This window comes from Anolis sagrei, chromosome 5, assembly GCF_037176765.1.
Source record: "Anolis sagrei isolate rAnoSag1 chromosome 5, rAnoSag1.mat, whole genome shotgun sequence".
NCBI classification, from domain to species: Eukaryota; Metazoa; Chordata; class Lepidosauria; order Squamata; family Dactyloidae; genus Anolis; species Anolis sagrei.
In genome coordinates, this window is record NC_090025.1 from 112,813,586 (window position 1) to 112,831,635 (window position 18,050).

The 18,050-nt window shown below is 39.5% G+C and overlaps 1 protein-coding gene across 1 annotated transcript; it reads left to right on the forward strand.

Moving 5' to 3' along the window:
- Positions 1–504: 504 nt before the first annotated feature.
- ZCCHC4 (zinc finger CCHC-type containing 4) lies at positions 505–16,866 on the forward strand. The gene is made up of 13 exons (XM_060777867.2): positions 505–792; positions 3,521–3,639; positions 5,144–5,226; positions 5,739–6,014; positions 8,673–8,747; positions 9,162–9,234; positions 11,494–11,644; positions 12,108–12,208; positions 13,613–13,734; positions 13,917–13,992; positions 14,393–14,444; positions 14,840–14,984; positions 16,414–16,866. Exons 1-13 carry the CDS (start codon positions 714–716, stop codon positions 16,523–16,525), a joined length of 1,464 nt encoding a protein of 487 aa, XP_060633850.2. The 5' UTR covers positions 505–713; the 3' UTR covers positions 16,526–16,866.
- Positions 16,867–18,050: the final 1,184 nt, after the last annotated feature.

The window sequence follows — 18,050 nt, forward strand, 5'->3', positions numbered from 1 at the left end:
AAGAGCTGGGCATGTTTAGCCTGAAGAAGAGAAGGCTGAGAGGAGACATGATAGCCATGTATAAATACATGCGAGAAATTCATAGGGAGGAAGGGGCGAACTTGTTTTCTGCTTCCCTGGAGACTAGGACGCGGAACAATGGCTTCAAACTACAAGGAAGGACATTCCATCTGAACATTAGGAAGAACTTCCTGAGTGTGAGAGCCGTTCAGCAGTGGCACTCTCTGCCCGGGAATGTGGTGGAGGCTCATTCTTTGGAAGCTTTTAAACAGAGGCTGGATGGCCATCTGTCGGGGTTGCTTTGAATGCGATTTTCCTGCTTGGCAGGGGGTGGGACTAGAAGGCTCATAAGGTCTATTCCGATTCAATGCTGCTGCTACAAACCACAGGCTTCCAAGGCTATGGAAAAAAGAGACAAGCCAAACAGGAAGTCAGTGGGCGTGGCTTATATTCACCTCTCGTTTGCCGGCGGCGCCAATTGGTTCCTTTCTCTGAAAAGGGAACTTAGAGTTTAGAATGGAAGATAATCCTCACTTCCGGTTCTCATGCGACGCAGATCGTGCACACATCTTTTTGAAACCTTTCCGTGGGCTTTGCTTGCCATACAGACTTTTGCCTACCCCGCAGGCGTTCGGTGAGGAACCTGACGTGGTCGGTTGTTTTGCGGCTGCGTGAACTCTTGGGAGGGTTGCGCGAGACTCCTTTCGGCTGCGATGGAAGAGGGCGCGCGCGCCGGCGTGGCCCTCGTTCTTAAAGGGGAAGGCACAGTCCCAGCTCCGCATTGCCCGCACGGTGAGTGAAGGCCAGCTCTTCTGTTCTTCATCAACATGTATTACTAAGCATTTTTTAAAAGTCTGCACAGTGTTCTTTAGCCAGTCGTGAACATCTCTTATTAGTGTTGCCCAAGCACCAGTTTTCCAAGATGTTTTGGACTTCAACTCCCAGAATCCCTAATTATCCATCAAGGGAGCTGAGGCTTCTGGGAGTTGAAGTCCAAATCACCTTAGGTAGCTGGGGATTCCTTGCTGAGTGCTTGCTGCAGTTCAGTCATCTCAAGGTTTTAGACTTCAGCTCCCAGAATTCCCAACGGTTGGCTTTGCTGGCAGAGAATCCTGGGAAATGAAGTCCTCTTCCCATATATAGATAGATAAGGTAAGATAAGATAAGATAAGATAGGATAAGAAGCTATGGAAAGACCATGAGGCTGGTTGTTCTAATATCCAAGCACAAATGCAAACTGTAGTTTCAGAATGGTCTTTGATTGTGGGTGAACTATAAATATATGCTCTGTGCAGAACCAATGAACGAAATCACATCAAATTTGGCAACAAAACGTCTCACAACACAAGGAGTGACCATCATTCAAAAATTATGATTTTGTCATTTGGGAGTTGTATTTGCTGGGATTTATAGTTCACCTATAATCAAAGAGCATTCTGAACTCCACCAACAATAGAATTGAACCAAACTTGACACACAGGCCTCCCATGACCAACAGAAAATACTAGCAGCGTTTGGTGGGCATTGACCTTGAGTTTGGGAGTTGTAGTTCACCTACATCCAGAGAGCACTGTGGACTCAAGCAATGATGGATCTGAACCAAACTTGGCACGAATACTCCATATGCCCAAATATGAACACAGATGGAGTTTGGGGGAAATAGACCTTGGCATTTGGGAGTTTTATAGTTCACCTACAATCAAATACTATTCTGAATGAACCCCACAAATGACAGAACTGGAGCAAACCTCCCACACAGAACCCCCATGACCAACAGAAAATACTTAAGGTCATCCAGTCCAACTCCGTTCACCAGGGCAAGAAAACGTAATCAAAGCCCTCCTGACAGAAAGCCATCCAGCCATAGATATAGATAGATATATATGATTCACACACACGCAGATAAAGTATTATAGATTTGAAAGGGACCGCTAAAAAAGGACAATGATATGTTACATGTTCCAGAGTAGGAAAACCAGACAATCTCCACATCAACACTGACAAAGAAACAGCAAGAAATACTGTTTACCCACAAGCATAAAGACATATATTAGAAATCAGCACTTTCTAATTACTTTATTTTCCATATTACCAGACTGGGCCACAGCAACGCGTGGCAGAGGACAGCTAGTATATATATAATTGTATTGCAAGCTCTGAATTCTTTACAGTTTCTGTCTAGACTTATACTTCCATCAGCAACTTCAATATTATTAGTCCAAATGTGAATGTGTGCACTCCTGGACTTTGAATGAAATCAGCACTGTTTTATGAGTACTTTGTAATGGTGGAGTTTGTTTTCAAAAAGTACCAAAGCCAAAAAAACTGGAAAATGAGTTATAGGTGGCAGCACATTGTTGCCCAGGAATAGAATATTATGCACAGGTCAAAACTATCCAAATGTATCCAATTACTTTGGTATTGGGCTTGGAAAATTGCATTTTAAGCAATAGAATGCATACCTTTTGAACCACCTCGAGAGGTTAAGATCTTCCAGGGACGCCCTGCTCTCAGTCCCGCCTCCTTTGCAGCTATGGTTGGTGGGGATGAGAGACAGGGCCTTTCTCAGTGGTGGCTCCTTGACTATGGAACTCCCTCTTGGCCTTTGGAAAGGAAGTGAAGACATGGCTGTTGGACCAACCCTTTGATCAGGATAGTAATGCAGTGCAAGAAATTGATATGGAATATGTGCAATCGACAATTGGAATGGCTCTGGATTACAATTTTGGACTGCGTGGTTTTTTAAATGTTGCTGCTAAGATGTTTTAACTCTATGATTTTAATGTAATTGTTTATTTTAATTGATTGATGCTTTTATATGGCATTAAATTGTTGCCTATCTATAAGGCTGCTCTGAGTCCCCTTCAGGGTGAGAAGGGCAGAGTATAAATATGGTACATAAAGAAATAATATCCTCAGCAGGAACCCCCAGTGGCACAGCAGGTTAAACCACTGAGCTGCTGAACTTGCTGACCAAAAAGTTGGTGGTTCGAATCCGGGGACCAGGGTGAGCTCCCGCTGTTAGCCCCAGCTTCTGTCAAGCTAGTTCGTAAACAGGCAAATGTGAGTAGATCAATATGTACTGCTTCAGTGGGAAGGTAACAGCGCTCCATGCAGTCATGCAAGCCATATGACCTATAAGGGGTCTAAGGACAACACTGGCTCTTCGGCTTAGGGTTGAACACCACCCCCAGAGTCGGACGTGACTAGACTTAATGTCAAAGGGAAACCTTTACCTTTACTATCCTTGGCATTTTTTTCTGGTGCCTTTAAAAAAATTAGGCGTATTTGGTACCTTTTGGAAATAAGCTCTACAATTATATTAAACAGCTACATTCCATTGACTTCCGTAGGAACTATCCTCCCAATTTCCTTTGGATGAGCACCTTGAAACTGATTTTGTTACAAATCACAAAAGGCATGTTAATCATTATTATCAGTTCTGGGAAGTTCCTATAATTCTCCCTCTATCCTTCATTTTGACATCCATTAAATAGATTCCTTGTTTTTCCACTTCTAGGTCCAACTCTTCTATTTGCAAAGATGGTTCAAGGAAAAGAAGAGGGAAGAAGGTTTTATGCTTGTTCCGCTTGCAGAGAAAGAAAGGACTGTAACTTCTTTCAGTGGGAAGATGAAAAGGTGAATCAAAACAATACAGTTGGAACATTATAATTTCTCTGCCAGTTCTAGATAAACCAAGTTGGACATGGTTTAATTTCATTGACTTAAGTGAGAGAGTTAAGTCTATTATTTGATAATAACATTATGTAATACAATTTTTGTTCCTGGATGATAAATGTCATTTCTTAATAGTTCTATCACAAAAACGGAAAAGTTTATTAAACTGCAAAAACTTTGTTACTGCGGAAGATCTGGCAGCACATTTTGCTATAGTTTTTCAAAGAATATCTCAGAGTTTCAACCAATTCAACATAGTTTGTGACAGCCACAAAAATGAAGTTTCTGGAGTATAACAAATAAATAGGAAGTGCCGCCGAATTGAACAGGAAATAATACTTTCAAATAATACTTTCAAACCAGGAACAGAATATTTTCCAAATTTTGTTATGTAGTGTAATATAATAGTAAATAAATAGATATTCATCAACTCCCTCGGTAACTTTGCAGAATCAAAGAAATTTGAGTATTATTTTTATTTAGTGTATGTAAAAAAGGCTACGTTGTGATAATAATAATAATAACAACAACAACTATTTGTATCCCACCACCATCTCCCAGGAAGGACTCAGGGCAGCTTACAGAACAGCACATAATAATACAATAAAACACATAAAATACAAGTAAATTCCATATACTCTGCAAATGAGCTCTTCAAAAATCAGTTATGCTGTTAAGTCCACAGACTCAAAAATAAATATAAAAGGGGAGAAAAGAAGTAGATCATAAAAGAGTTGGATAACCAGTGCAGTGTAGTGATTAGAACTTTGGACTGGAACATAATCCACACAGAGTCATTAAATTCACCAGGTAATTTTTGGATTAGTCATTCCCTTTTATTGTAACCTTCTCTAAAGAGTTGCCATGAAGATAAGATGAGGAGGAAGGCCCTCATATAAACCAGATTGAGTTTATTGGAGCAAAAGTGAGATATAAATAAAGGAAATCATAATTCAAAACTTAGACCATTTATAATCCCAGTGAGGCACATAATACTTTGCATAATAGAATAAGACAAAGCAAAATCTTTTTCCAAGTGAATGTATGATCTTGATCTCAGGGATTGGCCAGGGATTAAATGAAAACAATAATTAGTATGTAGGACTGAGGCTTCTCTTAGGATTAGTAAAAAGACAATGAAGATCTTGTGTTGTCGATGGCTTTTGTGGCTGAATCACTGGGTTGCTGTGAGTTTTCTGGGCTGTATGGCCATGTTGCAGAAGCATTCTCTCCTGAAGTTTCTCCCACATCTGTAGCAGGCATCCTCAGAGGTTGTGAGGCCTGTTGGAAACTAGGCAAGTGAGGTTTATATATCTGTGGAATGATGTCCAGGGTGAGAAAAAGAACTCTTGAAGCCCTTTCTTTTCTTCCTGAAATGCAAATGTTGAAAGGAAAAAAATGAAACTTGATCTTACTGAATTTTTGAAAACTATGATTTATATTTTTCCATATATGTATTTCTCAGGTATCAGAAGCTAGACTTTTAGCACGCGAAGAGTACAACCAAAGTCGCCAACCAACTTTCTCTCATGCAGACAATGTGGAAAGGTACTCATTCTGACTCTATCTCCTTTAAATTTGAATTTAACCAGCACTAATTTCACTCGTTTTAAAATGTAAGTTTTAATTATTTTGATATTTTGAAGCCTCATAGGAAGTGTTCTAGCACTTTGACACTAATAACTTTTACTAAGTTGGTTGGGACATAAGAAATTGAACTAAAATTTAATGGAGTTAATTTTCAGAACATGAGTGTTCTTGTAAAAGGGAGATTAGCAGCTGTCCCTCCATTCAGCAAACCTCCAAACATTTGCCATACTATGGCTAACTCCCTAAGACACAATCAGTTCCAACCTTTTCCATCAGATTTCTTACAACTGAAGCAGCTACTGGTAGGTGCCTGTGATGGCCAGTGATCTCTTCAATATGGCTTGGGCAGTAGGACCATGTTCTTGTTTAGCATTTTTACTTGATGTTATCATCTAAGTTTTGTATGTATTTTATTTTGCCTTATAGTCGCCCCAAGTTCCTTAGTTTTTTCATTTGTTTTCGGACATGAGGTACAAAGCGTTTCTTGCCTTGCCACTATCGAAACGGACGTTTTGTAGAGAATGCCAACAGCTGCTGTTGCCACTGGAGTGGGGAAGGCACCCTGGCCATCAAGTACTGAGTGACATCTCTGTGTCCCAGCTCAAAAGACCCAGCCAGCTCCTCAGTCCCCTGGAGAATAAGAAGACAAATGCACAGTATCTCTTTGCGGACAGAAGTTGCCAGTTCCTCTTTGACCTGATCGTTGCTCAGGGCTTCAAAAGGGTCCTTTGTGTCGGCACCCCAAGGTAAAGTGACTGAGCGTATTTCTTAACTACAATACTTTTAAGCAATGTGTTATGTATCTCTGGGCCCTTCCGCACAGCCATATAACCCAGAATATCAAGGCAGAAAATCCCACAATATCTGCTCAGAACTGGGTTATCTGAGTCCAGTTCACTGCAGATATTGGGGGGTTTAATTCAGGTGTGTTGAAGGGGCCTCTGTGAGCATTTAGTTACGAGGACTTTGCAGTGATTGAATGAGGGTGGACACTGGGTGTTATCAAACTATGACTCCCATCATCCCTCACTCTTGCCTATGGGCTACTCCTGATCAAAGCTGGAGGTCCATATTCTGCCCCACTAAGGAGCTGAGGAGAACTTTATTTAATCAAATAGCACCAACCTCTTTTTGTTCAAAAACTCCCTTCCTAGTGGACTGACCGATTCTTTGCACTCCTTCTATTAGTGGATAAAGACATTTTTCAAATAGATAATAGTAGACGTGTCCCCGGGTATATAGGCATATAAAATAGATATAAAAATCAAACATTTACTCAAAATAAATCAGCATTTAATAATAATAATAATAATAATAACAACAACAACAACAACTTTATTTTTCTATCCTGCCTCCATCTCCCTGAAGGGACTTGGGGTGGCTTACATGGAGCCATGCCCAGACTACATACAATTAAAAACAGAACAATGAAATATAAAACATAAAAACAACATCATCATAAGCAATAAAAGCAAACATAAGCAACAACATAGGTACCTCTAACCTCATTTTGGGGGGAGGGGATCAATATGTAAAATGAGTTAAAGGATAGATTGGTCAAAAAAGGTGGATATAACAAATAGTAGAATAGGAATAGAGCAATTATAATAGGGTCATTACACCTTAGCTTAAAAATATAGGAACTGAATTCAGGTCATAGTTAGGAGCCATCTATCAGGAATCGTCATTTGCAAGGCTCACTAAACACGCTGATTTTGCTTTGTGTGTAATCCAGCTGAAGCATTTTCTGCAGAGTTCACTGTAAACACTTCACTTCGTTACTAACAGATGTGCAAATGGGTGGCATTCGGAAACCTTTTCCTGTTGCCAATTTTTTCTTGACCCCCATAGTCATGTAAGAGGACCCCATTTGGTGTTGGGACCCACAGTTAAGAATCAATGTACTGAATCAGCCTTTAATCCTCTCCATATCATTTAACCTTTAATTCCTAGAAACCCCACCAAGCATGGTCCTGTCTGAATGGCCCCAAGTCCAAAGCCTCTTGAGGACAAAAGTTAAGAAGAAGACAGTTATTAGATAGTCTAAGACAGATAGATAGACATCTTATTTTACCAGCTGTTAGGAATGATGGGAGCTAAGGTCCAAAACATTGCAGGAGCAGAATTTGAGAAACACAAGTCTAGGACTATCTCATGTAAACATCTGTGAAATGAAATTCCCCCAAATGAATGTTTTGCTAAACCTACAAGCAGACCCGTAGCCAGGATTTCGTTTCGGGGGGGGGGGGGGGCTGAGATTTTTTTCAGGGGGGGTTTCGGGGGGGGAGGGGCTGAGTCTGAGTGAAAGAGGGTTTACCCTACCAAACCTTTTGTATCATTACCCCAATACCCCCATGCATATGGGATATATTGAGTATGGTGATCAGATCATGATATGAATAAACATAACAGTTTAAATAATGCACCAGTAAGGCCTTTTCGCGAACCACCATGAGAATTTCAGGGGGGGGGGTGAAGCCCCTCAAGCCCCCCCCCCCCCCCCCCCGGCTACATGCCTGCCTACAAGCTGGTACTCTCCAAATTTTTCTCTCATATATTTTTGATATTTTATTGTCCTCCCTGATCATATAAAACTTTAGGTTATGATACATGATTTTGAGGTTATCATCACAAGTATCCCAGGTCTTCAAGTGAACAACTGGCAGTAAAAAAATGCCTTTGAGAATATGCCAGGTGCCTTGATTTCTGTCCCATGAAATTAGGATTGGGAAACTGATGCTGGGCAAACATTTAGCTGTAGAAAGCAGAGATTTGTTGTTGCTTATTGATAGGCTCATAGCTACAACTTTTTCTTGAGGCCTTCAGAGATTTCTCTACCCAGGAGCAGTAATGCCACAGGTAACAACTCAATCTAGAATGATGATTATTATGATTATTGAGATTCAAGCTCTTAAAGACACTCAAAGTGATGAACAGAGGTTAAAAAATACAATGTAGAGTTTAAAACTTACAGACTACAGACATCAAAATTGTAAACCTTTGGAAAATTAAAATGGCTGCAACCAATTTAAAAATACTTTTACTGATACTTTATGATCTGAGCTAATGCTATGTTAGAAGCATGTCATGGCTGTAGGACAGTTGCAAGCCACAGACCACATATGATTTGCGGGGATTTATTTCTCTGACGTTCAGATTTTATGAAAAGTCCCCCTCTCTAGCCCAATTTTTTATTCCTTGCAGCCAAAGCTGCCAAACCCTGTTCCTGGAGTGGAGATTATACTTAGTACATCCTGAAACCCATAATAAATAACCTTACTAGAAATTACATTTAGCAGGAAATGATTTGTGTTCTTAAAAAAGATCACTTTCTGTTTTCCCTGTTTATTGCATGATTTTTTTTTTGTGAATTATGGCTTCGTGATTATTATTTTTTCTCCCAGGCTTCATGAATTGATTAAATTCCAAGCATCGTGCAAACAGGAGATGAAGAGCCTTTTGTTAGATATTGATTTCAGGTAGGATTTATATTTAGTTTGATGCTGTCTTCATTTAGAGTTCATACTTCTCTGTTCGGAAGCTACTTCATTTCTAAGCTTTATCACTATGCTGATAAAGGGCTTCTCAGTAGGGGCCAAACATTTATATCTAGTTACCTTAATAAATCTATAGCCAATTAAGAATCCAAGTAATTCTTGAATTGCACTGTGTTGGTAACAGTTCTGTTCCCAGTTTGGCTAAGTTGATGTGATGGAGACTTGGAGATAGTGAAGGTGATTATGAAAAGGGTTTCAGGTTAGGAAAGAAAGAAAAAAAGGAAGGAAGGTGCCTTTAAATAAAAGGTTAGGGAAGGTTTGATATTAAACCATTTCATATGTTGACTTCAGCTAATACCTCAATTTTGCAAGTAATTATCATCATTCTTTTTACAGGTATTCTCAGTTTTACACAGAAGAAGAATTCTGCCACTATAATATGTTTAACCATTATTTCTTTGCTGGAGAGGTAAGAAATACTGAATGTGACTATGTAATCATTGTGGAATTTAGCGTTAATAAAATGTATTGTGAAATGAATATGAGAATCAAAATGATCACAAAGGTATAACTGTGCCCTTAGTACATGGAGATTATCCAAGGCTCATGCAGTTCACTTCTTTTATTTCCATTTTTGCCCTCTTCTTAAGGCAGCCAGATAAAAATGCAATATATGTACTGAATCAGATGAATTTATATATACCGTAAAAAAGATCAAAATGAATAAAAAATATGGCAGGTAAACTAAGGTCTTTCATATAGGAGGGCTTATATAAATTACAGTATGCCACAACATTTGAAAATGTTTCTGTTCCTGGTCTGAAAGTGTTATTTCCTGTTTAATTGTGCAGTACTTGCTTTGAAAGTAGTTGTTGTACACTTTCCTCAAAGGAGGTCCTCACAACCTCTGAGGATGCTTGCCATAGATGCAGGCGAAACGTCAGGAGAAATGCCTCTAGAACATGGCCATATAGCCGGAAAAAACCTACAACAACTTGGAAATAATTATTAGAATTTGAACAAGAATACAGTGTGTCTCAGCACAGTGTAAAGACTAATTCTGATGTCTAGGTGCTAATTCTCGATGGAGAATCTTAAGGCTACACAGAGAAGCCATTGAAATCCACAAGCATGTGGACAATTTCAACAGAAAGGAGGAAACCATGAATACTGGCTACCAGTATTTTTTTAAAAACCCTCTAAAATCAGGTCAGTAAATATAGAACAACACTCAAAAACAGGGTAATTCCCAACAAAAAACAATCAAGGCCAGCTAACACCACCCCAACAAAGGATTCTCCAGGAAGGAAGCAGCCTGGCTTTGAAGCTGCAGGGCCATTAAATGCCAATCAAGCTGGCCAATTGCAACATTCACACTTTCCTCAAGCAGACAAGAGTTCTTTCTCCCACCCTGGACATTCTACAGATATATAAACCTCACTCACCTAGTTTCTAATGGACCTCACAACCTCTGAGGATTTTTTTTTTCATGTCAGGAGCGATTTGAGAAACTGCAAATCACTTCTAGTGTGAGAAAATTGGCCATCCCCAATTATGTTGCCCAGGGGATGCCCAGATGTTTGATGTTTTACCATCTTGTGGGAGGCTTCTCTCATGTCCCACATGGGAAGCTAGAGCTGAGGCAAATAGCTTAACTGTCGATCAGCAGTATTGTCAGCACAAGGGTTTTACCCATTGTGCCACTGGGGACTCCACCTCTGAGGATGCCTGTCATAGATGTGGTCGAAATGTCAGGACAGAATGCTCCTGGAACATGGCCATACAACCCGGAAACTCACAGCAACCCAACCTTAAGGTCCCTGTTTTCCTTTATTCTGCCTTTAAACCACTTCTGATTAGACAGCTGCTTCTATGCCCTGTCCTGTGTAAAGTAGTGCAAGTGGTCTCTGTCATTGTAGCTCTAGATCAGGAGCCTCCTGTGTTAGCCAATTACTTAGAACCCGATGGGATTTTCTTGTGAACGCGGCTGTTATTAAAGGAAAGGAATCAAGATTTCCAGAAGTCATTCTGGGCCTTGACATATACCTATTTCTTTAGATCCCTCACCTAGTTTCTAATGGACCTCACAACCTCTGAGGATTTTTTTTTTCATGTCAGGAGCGATTTGAGAAACTGCAAATCACTTCTAGTGTGAGAAAATTGGCCATCCCCAATTATGTTGCCCAGGGGATGCCCAGATGTTTGATGTTTTACCATCTTGTGGGAGGCTTCTCTCATGTCCCACATGGGAAGCTAGAGCTGAGGCAAATAGCTTAACTGTCGATCAGCAGTATTGTCAGCACAAGGGTTTTACCCATTGTGCCACTGGGGACTCCACCTCTGAGGATGCCTGTCATAGATGTGGTCGAAATGTCAGGACAGAATGCTCCTGGAACATGGCCATACAACCCGGAAACTCACAGCAACCCAACCTTAAGGTCCCTGTTTTCCTTTATTCTGCCTTTAAACCACTTCTGATTAGACAGCTGCTTCTATGCCCTGTCCTGTGTAAAGTAGTGCAAGTGGTCTCTGTCATTGTAGCTCTAGATCAGGAGCCTCCTGTGTTAGCCAATTACTTAGAACCCGATGGGATTTTCTTGTGAACGCGGCTGTTATTAAAGGAAAGGAATCAAGATTTCCAGAAGTCATTCTGGGCCTTGACATATACCTATTTCTTTAGATCCCTCAAAATGAGCCTAAATTAAAAGTAAACTATTATCTCTTATAGGCTGCATATGAAATCTGTCGGAAATTCTTACAGCAAGACAAAGGTGAAGGTGTCATCATGGTGGCCGATCCTCCCTTTGGAGGCTTGGTTGAAGCTTTGGCTTTTAGTTTCAAAAAATTGATGGAAATGCGGAAGCAAGCAGAAGGTCCAGGTAACTGTTTCTGAAATGATAGGTGGACTTTTGAAATGGTTCATTGATTTCTTAGAAATTATTTGTTACTGTTCTCTTAGGCCGGATATGGGTTGTTTCAGACAAATAGGTAGCCCAGATCTAACAGTGAACACCTTCCCCATGAAGTCCCTCCATGTTCCCTCCAAATTGGCTTTGACTGCAGAGTAAAACCCCTGGCACATGAACACCAAGGAACTGTTGAATTTAGGCTGACATTTTCAGTAGGTTGTACATTTCAATATCCTCTGACTGACAGAAGTAAAGGTAGTACCTATAGTGAGCTGAAGGACTTTACAGACTTATTAGGTAATGCTTCGCTAAAGGTCAAAGAGAAGCAACCATTCTGAAACTTGAATGTAGACAGCTATGTCTTTTACAATTGTTTAAAATCCATTCCTTAAAAAACATTTAAAATTGTATACACATTTCTTCTTCTTTCTAGATGATACCAGCAAGGAGTTACCTATACTTTGGATATTTCCTTATTTCTTTGAGTCACGTATTCTTGAGTTTTTCCCACATTTCAGCATGTTGGATTATCAGGTATGGATAAAGAGAATTGATGTTACTATGAAATAGGAAAAATATTTGAGTGCTTCTTTTTTGAACCATTGTTGTCACCCAGTCATTTGTTTAATACCTTCAGCCTAATCTACTTTGGTATAGATATATTCATTTTAGCATATCTTAGGCACCTTCTATGCTGCCATATAAAATCCAGATTGTGTGTTGTGAACTGGATTATATGGTACTGTAAAGGTAAAGTGTTCTCCTTGATATTAAGTCTAGTCATGTCCAACTGTGGGGGAGGTGCTCATCTCCATTTCTAAGACAAAGAGCTGGTGTTGTCCATAGACACTTCCTAGGTCATGTGGCTAGCATGACTGTATGGAGCACTGTTACCTTCCCGCAGAAACAGTACCTACTGATCTACTCATATTTGCATGTTTTCGAACTGCTATGTTGGCAGAAGCTGGGGCTAACAATGGGAGCTCACCCCGTCCCCACCAACCTTCCAATCAGCAAGTTCTGCATCTTAGTGTTTTAACTCACTTTGCCACCACTGCCCTTATGGTAATGTAGATTTAAATAATCCAGTACAAAGCAGATAATGTGGATTATCTGATTGGATAATATCAAGGAGAAACCTTTACCTTTACAGTACCATATAATCCAGTTCACAACACATAATCTGGATTTTATATGGCAGTGTGGAAGGGGCCTTAATCTCACAATCTCTCTCTTTAAAATTAAATTTCTCAGTGGAGAATCGGAGTGCAACTGGGTTCCAGAATATGTAATCTTTTTTTGTCTCTAATGAAAGATAAAAATGTAAGAACAAACAAACAAATAAACAAATACAACATTGCACACAAGCTCCTAAGTATAGTAGACATCTTCATGGTAGTGATAGTTCTCAAAAATTAATTCTATACTTGCTGGATACTTCCAGTGCTGATTGCAACTTCTTACTACTGCTTTACCACCTCATCCTGAATACAACTTCGAAGTTAAGTCAATTTTGGTTTGGATTGGAGATTACTAGAAGCCTCCATGTAGGAAATAATCCTGCCTGAAAATTGGAGGGCCATGTAATTAAGTGTGGGTAACTGCAGCCTACCACCTTTTGTTAGGACTCCCATTTCTTAGAATCCCTTACCATTAGCTTTGGTATCTAAGGTTTGGAGGATTTTTATGTTTTTTGTTTTTTGTTTACTGATGTACTGTGCGCTTGGCCTCATGTAAGCCGCACCGAGTCTCTTGGGGAGATGGTAGCAGGGTATAAATAAAGTTGTTGTTATTATTATTATTATTATTATTATTATTATTATTATGCCAAACATATCTGGAGAGATACAAGTCCTTGTAATACTGGTTTGAAACTTTGTTTTTCATAGCAATATTTCTGCATCTCCCCCTCCCCTGCATCTTTTTTTAAAAATCTAGGTAGACTACGACAATCATGCACTTTATAAACATGGGAAGACGGGTCGTAAACAATCCCCAGTTCGTATTTTTACCAACCTTTCACCACGTTTGATCGTGCTTCCTACAGAGGAAGGATATAGGTAAGAAACATTTGATGATCCCCAGACTTCAAATATTATTTTTATTTTTTATAAAAATAACATTTATTTGGCTGAAGATATCAATTACAGAAATGTGTAATGCAATAGCCCTTGAAGCAGAAAAAAATATATACTTTCAACTATTTTCTCTCTCTCTCTTTCTCTCTCTCTCTCTATACCAGATTTTGCTCTGTCTGTCAGCGATATGTCAGTTTAGACAACCAGCACTGTGAAATCTGCAATTCGTGCACATCTAAAGTAAGTGTATGACTTTTGGAAGAGATTAATAACAGTTAAACTTTGATCTGGTTTAGAGAGATATGGAGTGGGTAAGCAAGTGGTTTCAAAGTGGAAGCTAAAACCTAAATACAGTTGCTAAAGAAATAATATATACTTGCTCCCTGTATGCATGTACCCTTTTCTCGTAAGAGAAATATGTTAGTGAAGTAATATATTTCTCCCTTCCAGTTGAGCATATATTTTTGGCATACACAAGGTGAAGGCTGCAGGGTAAAGGCTACAATAATATACATAGAGGACAAAGAGATTTTGTGCTTAAAGCATAACATAAATATCATAAGGCTAAATGGGAAATTCGTACAATTTAAGTCTAAATTCAGTACAAAGTTCATCTTTTCCTTTCTTTTTTTACAAATAGGATGGGAGACGATGGAGACATTGCTGTCTTTGCAAAAAATGTGTAAAACCCAGTAAGTATTTTTGACCTAATTTTCAGCACACAGGGCCCTTCTAAACAGCCATTTAACCCAGAATATCAAGACAGATAATCCACAATATCTGCTTTGAAGTGGGTTATCTGAGTCCACACTTCCATATAATCCAGTTCAATGTGGATTGTATATAGCTGTGCTGAAGGGGACACAGTAGTTCCTCAAAGGAAACAAATGTTAAACTGCTACTGAATGTTTTGCTGCAGGTTGCACTTGTAAGACATGGTTTTGAAATGCCTTTGAAAGGGAACTCTCTGGATCAATTGGGCCACAGTGATTGGAGAGGGCTGTTCTCTCTCATGCTTGGAATTGTCTTAGAGCTGTATGAACACTTTTTTTCTTTATAGCTCTAATGTGTTCCTTTTATTTTGCAGCTTGGGTTCACTGCAGCACTTGCGATAAATGTGCTCTTCCAAGTCACTCTTGTAAGGATACTGACACTGGGTGCTATATATGTGGAGCCGCAGACCATAAACGCACCACCTGCCCTAACCTGCAGGTAGACAGGAGAGGTTCCCAGTAAGTTTGTTATGTGAATTTTCCTCCCTTTCTTTGTGGGAACAAACAAGCTAATTTCCTTTTCATAAAAAAGGGCCTCATTGAATACTTGATATACTACAGCTATAGAAAGCTTTTTTCCACTTCACTAACACATTGAAAACTACATGTGACTCACACTCTTTGTGTACACATGTGTGTGCATGTATCTTTTAAAAAACTCAACTACGGTTACAGGTATGTTTGCTGCAAACACACAAGAAAGGAATATTTTACAAATCTCTCACAAGCTGCTATGTTTCGGTGTAAATATGCATTTATAGAATACTAGCTTGGGTACCTGGTTACTTGAAAAAGTCCATTTTTAATTGTACAAAATGCATAAGGTTGTGGGTGAACTACAATTCATCATGCAAATGTCCATCAGTACTTATTTGTTTTATGGGCAAGTTTGCTTAGGATGCATCATTGGTGAGATTCAGTGTGCTTTCTAACTGTAGGGTAAACTACAACTCTCACTATGGTTAGTCAGTCCCCTCAAACCCCTCCAGTAGGTTGAGTTAGTCACGGGGGTTCTGTGTGCCAAGTTTGGTCCAGGTCCATCATCGGTGGAGGCCACAGTTTCTCTGGTTGTGGGTGAACTACAACTTCCAGAAAGGAAAGTCAGTATTCCCCAAACCCCATAATCAAATAATGTTGCAATTGGCCACCTTGGTTAGCACTGAATGGCCATGCAGCTTCAAAGCCTGCCTGGGGTGCTTCCTGCCTGGGGGAACCCTTTGTTTGAGACACCCTCAGACAGTATCAGTTAACACCTCCCAAGCAAAGAATGCCCCCAGGCAGGAACCACCCATGCTTTGAAGGTGCAAGGCCATTCAATGCCAATCAAGGTGGCCAATTGCAACATTCCACAGATATATAACCTCACTTGCCTAGTTTCCAACGGACCTTGCAATCTCCGAGAATGCCTGCCATAGATGTGGGTGAAATATCAGGAGAGAACGCTTCTGGAATGTGACCATACAGTCTGCAAAATTCATAGCAGCCCAATATTTTATTTATTACCCACCTTTCTTTTTGACTTAAGACAAAATACATCTAAAAAATCACATTAAAACATAGTTAAAATGCAACCATAAAAGCATACATTTAAAAGATAAATATTTAAAAACACCTGAGACAAAGGTTAAAGCACAATAATCAGAGAATGTGATTTAAAAGTCATAGTCTCAATTGTTTTGAAATTGCTAAAGTTGTATTAGAATACTCTTTGTGTGTTCCTAATCGCCCCCTTACAGTACTTTCCAGGATCATACAAGAAACTTCACAATAGTGCTGTGAGCTTTAGAATTATTTTTTTTTAAAAAAGACCTGGAACTTTTAACTATTTGTTGAAGTCATATTTCCAGTTTTAACAAATGGCACAATTTTTACATTTTCTTCTTTTCAGAAGTGGCAAAAAGACAAAGAAAAAGAAGAAGAAGAAGGCAAGAGCAAATGTTGCCAAAAGAAAAGGTGCAAAGAAGACAAAAACTGCAAGACATACAAAGAACAAAAAATAGAAAAACTCATCTTTGCAGCAGTGCTGTTATTAAGCAGCAATTTGAAAGACAGACTAAATTAGGGCTTTGTTTTTGTACATATTGTACTTTTCACTAAAAAAGGCATAAAAAGACTTCGCAAAAAAGTTCAGCTTGCTAATGTGCTAAAAGTAAACACTATTATATGTTTATAGCCACATACACTATTCAGTGTTTTGCGGGTGAATTTGGAGAATTCAGTGCAATTCAATCATATTGTATAAAGGTGAATATGTGTATTTTTGTATTTAAAAAATTGCCTCTTTGGTGCCATCTTCATTTTTGTTCATCACTTGGGAGGATTTGAATACTCTGAATTGCTAAGAAGAAGTTGCAAAGTACTATAAGACATAGGACATTAACCACTTATCCCTAAAGCCAATCTGAGGGGCAAAGGCTGGATTGACCTATGATAGCTTAGACCTGCCTTTCCTTTTCAATCTCTCTGTCCAGCATCAAACCAAGTGATGACTGCCCAATACAAATATATACACATATAAATGTAGTGGTTTTTTAAATGCCACTGGAGAGTTCCTTTCGAAGTGGTTGATTTGTGATGGCCTTGATAGTATTCCATTTGCATTTTGCAAAGATGCTGCCTCTCCCCAAACCGACCTGAACTGTTTCACAGTAACTTTGTAATCTTCACATATCTTCTCATTATGGCATTATTTCATCACAGGGATAGATAGAACTATGTAACACAATTTTTGTTCCTGGGTTATAAATGTCATTTCCTAACTTGTTCTATTATAAAAACATGGAAAACTAAACTGTAAGGAACATGAAAGGCACTGCAGACTAATTCAACCAGATAAGTCAAGCCATAGCAGAGCACTTGATGAACCAACCTGGACACAGCATATTTTTTAAGAACACAGAAATGCTGGACCACTCAAACAACCGCTACACAGATAAGCCACTGAAATCCACAAGCATGTGGACAATTTCAACAGAAAGGAGGAAACCATGACATTGAACAAAATCTGTCTACCAGTATTAAAAAACACTCTAAAACCAGGACAGTTAATAAAGAATAACGCGCAGTAAACGGGAATTCCAGACAAGAAACAATCAGGGCCAGCTAATGCCTCCCAACAAAGGATTCCCCCGGGCAGAAAGCAGCCAGGCTTTGAAGCTGCAAGGCTTTTGTTTATTTGTTCAGTTGCTTCTGACTATTGGTGACCTCACGGACCAGCCCATGCCAGAGCTCCGTGGCCACCCTCAGGTCCTTCAAGGTCAAGTCAGTCACTTCAAGGATACCATTCATCCATCTTGCCCTTGGCCGACCCCTCTTCCTTTTTCCTTCCATTTTCCCTGGCATCATGATCTTCTCCAAAATTTCCTGTCTTCTCATTATGTGGCCAAATTACTTCATCTTGCCTCTAATATCCTTCCCTCCAGTGAGCAGTTGGAGGTATCAAGGTAGCCAATTGCAACATCCACACTTGCCCCCAACAGACAAGAGTTCTTTCTCCTACCTAGGACATTCCATAGACATATAAAC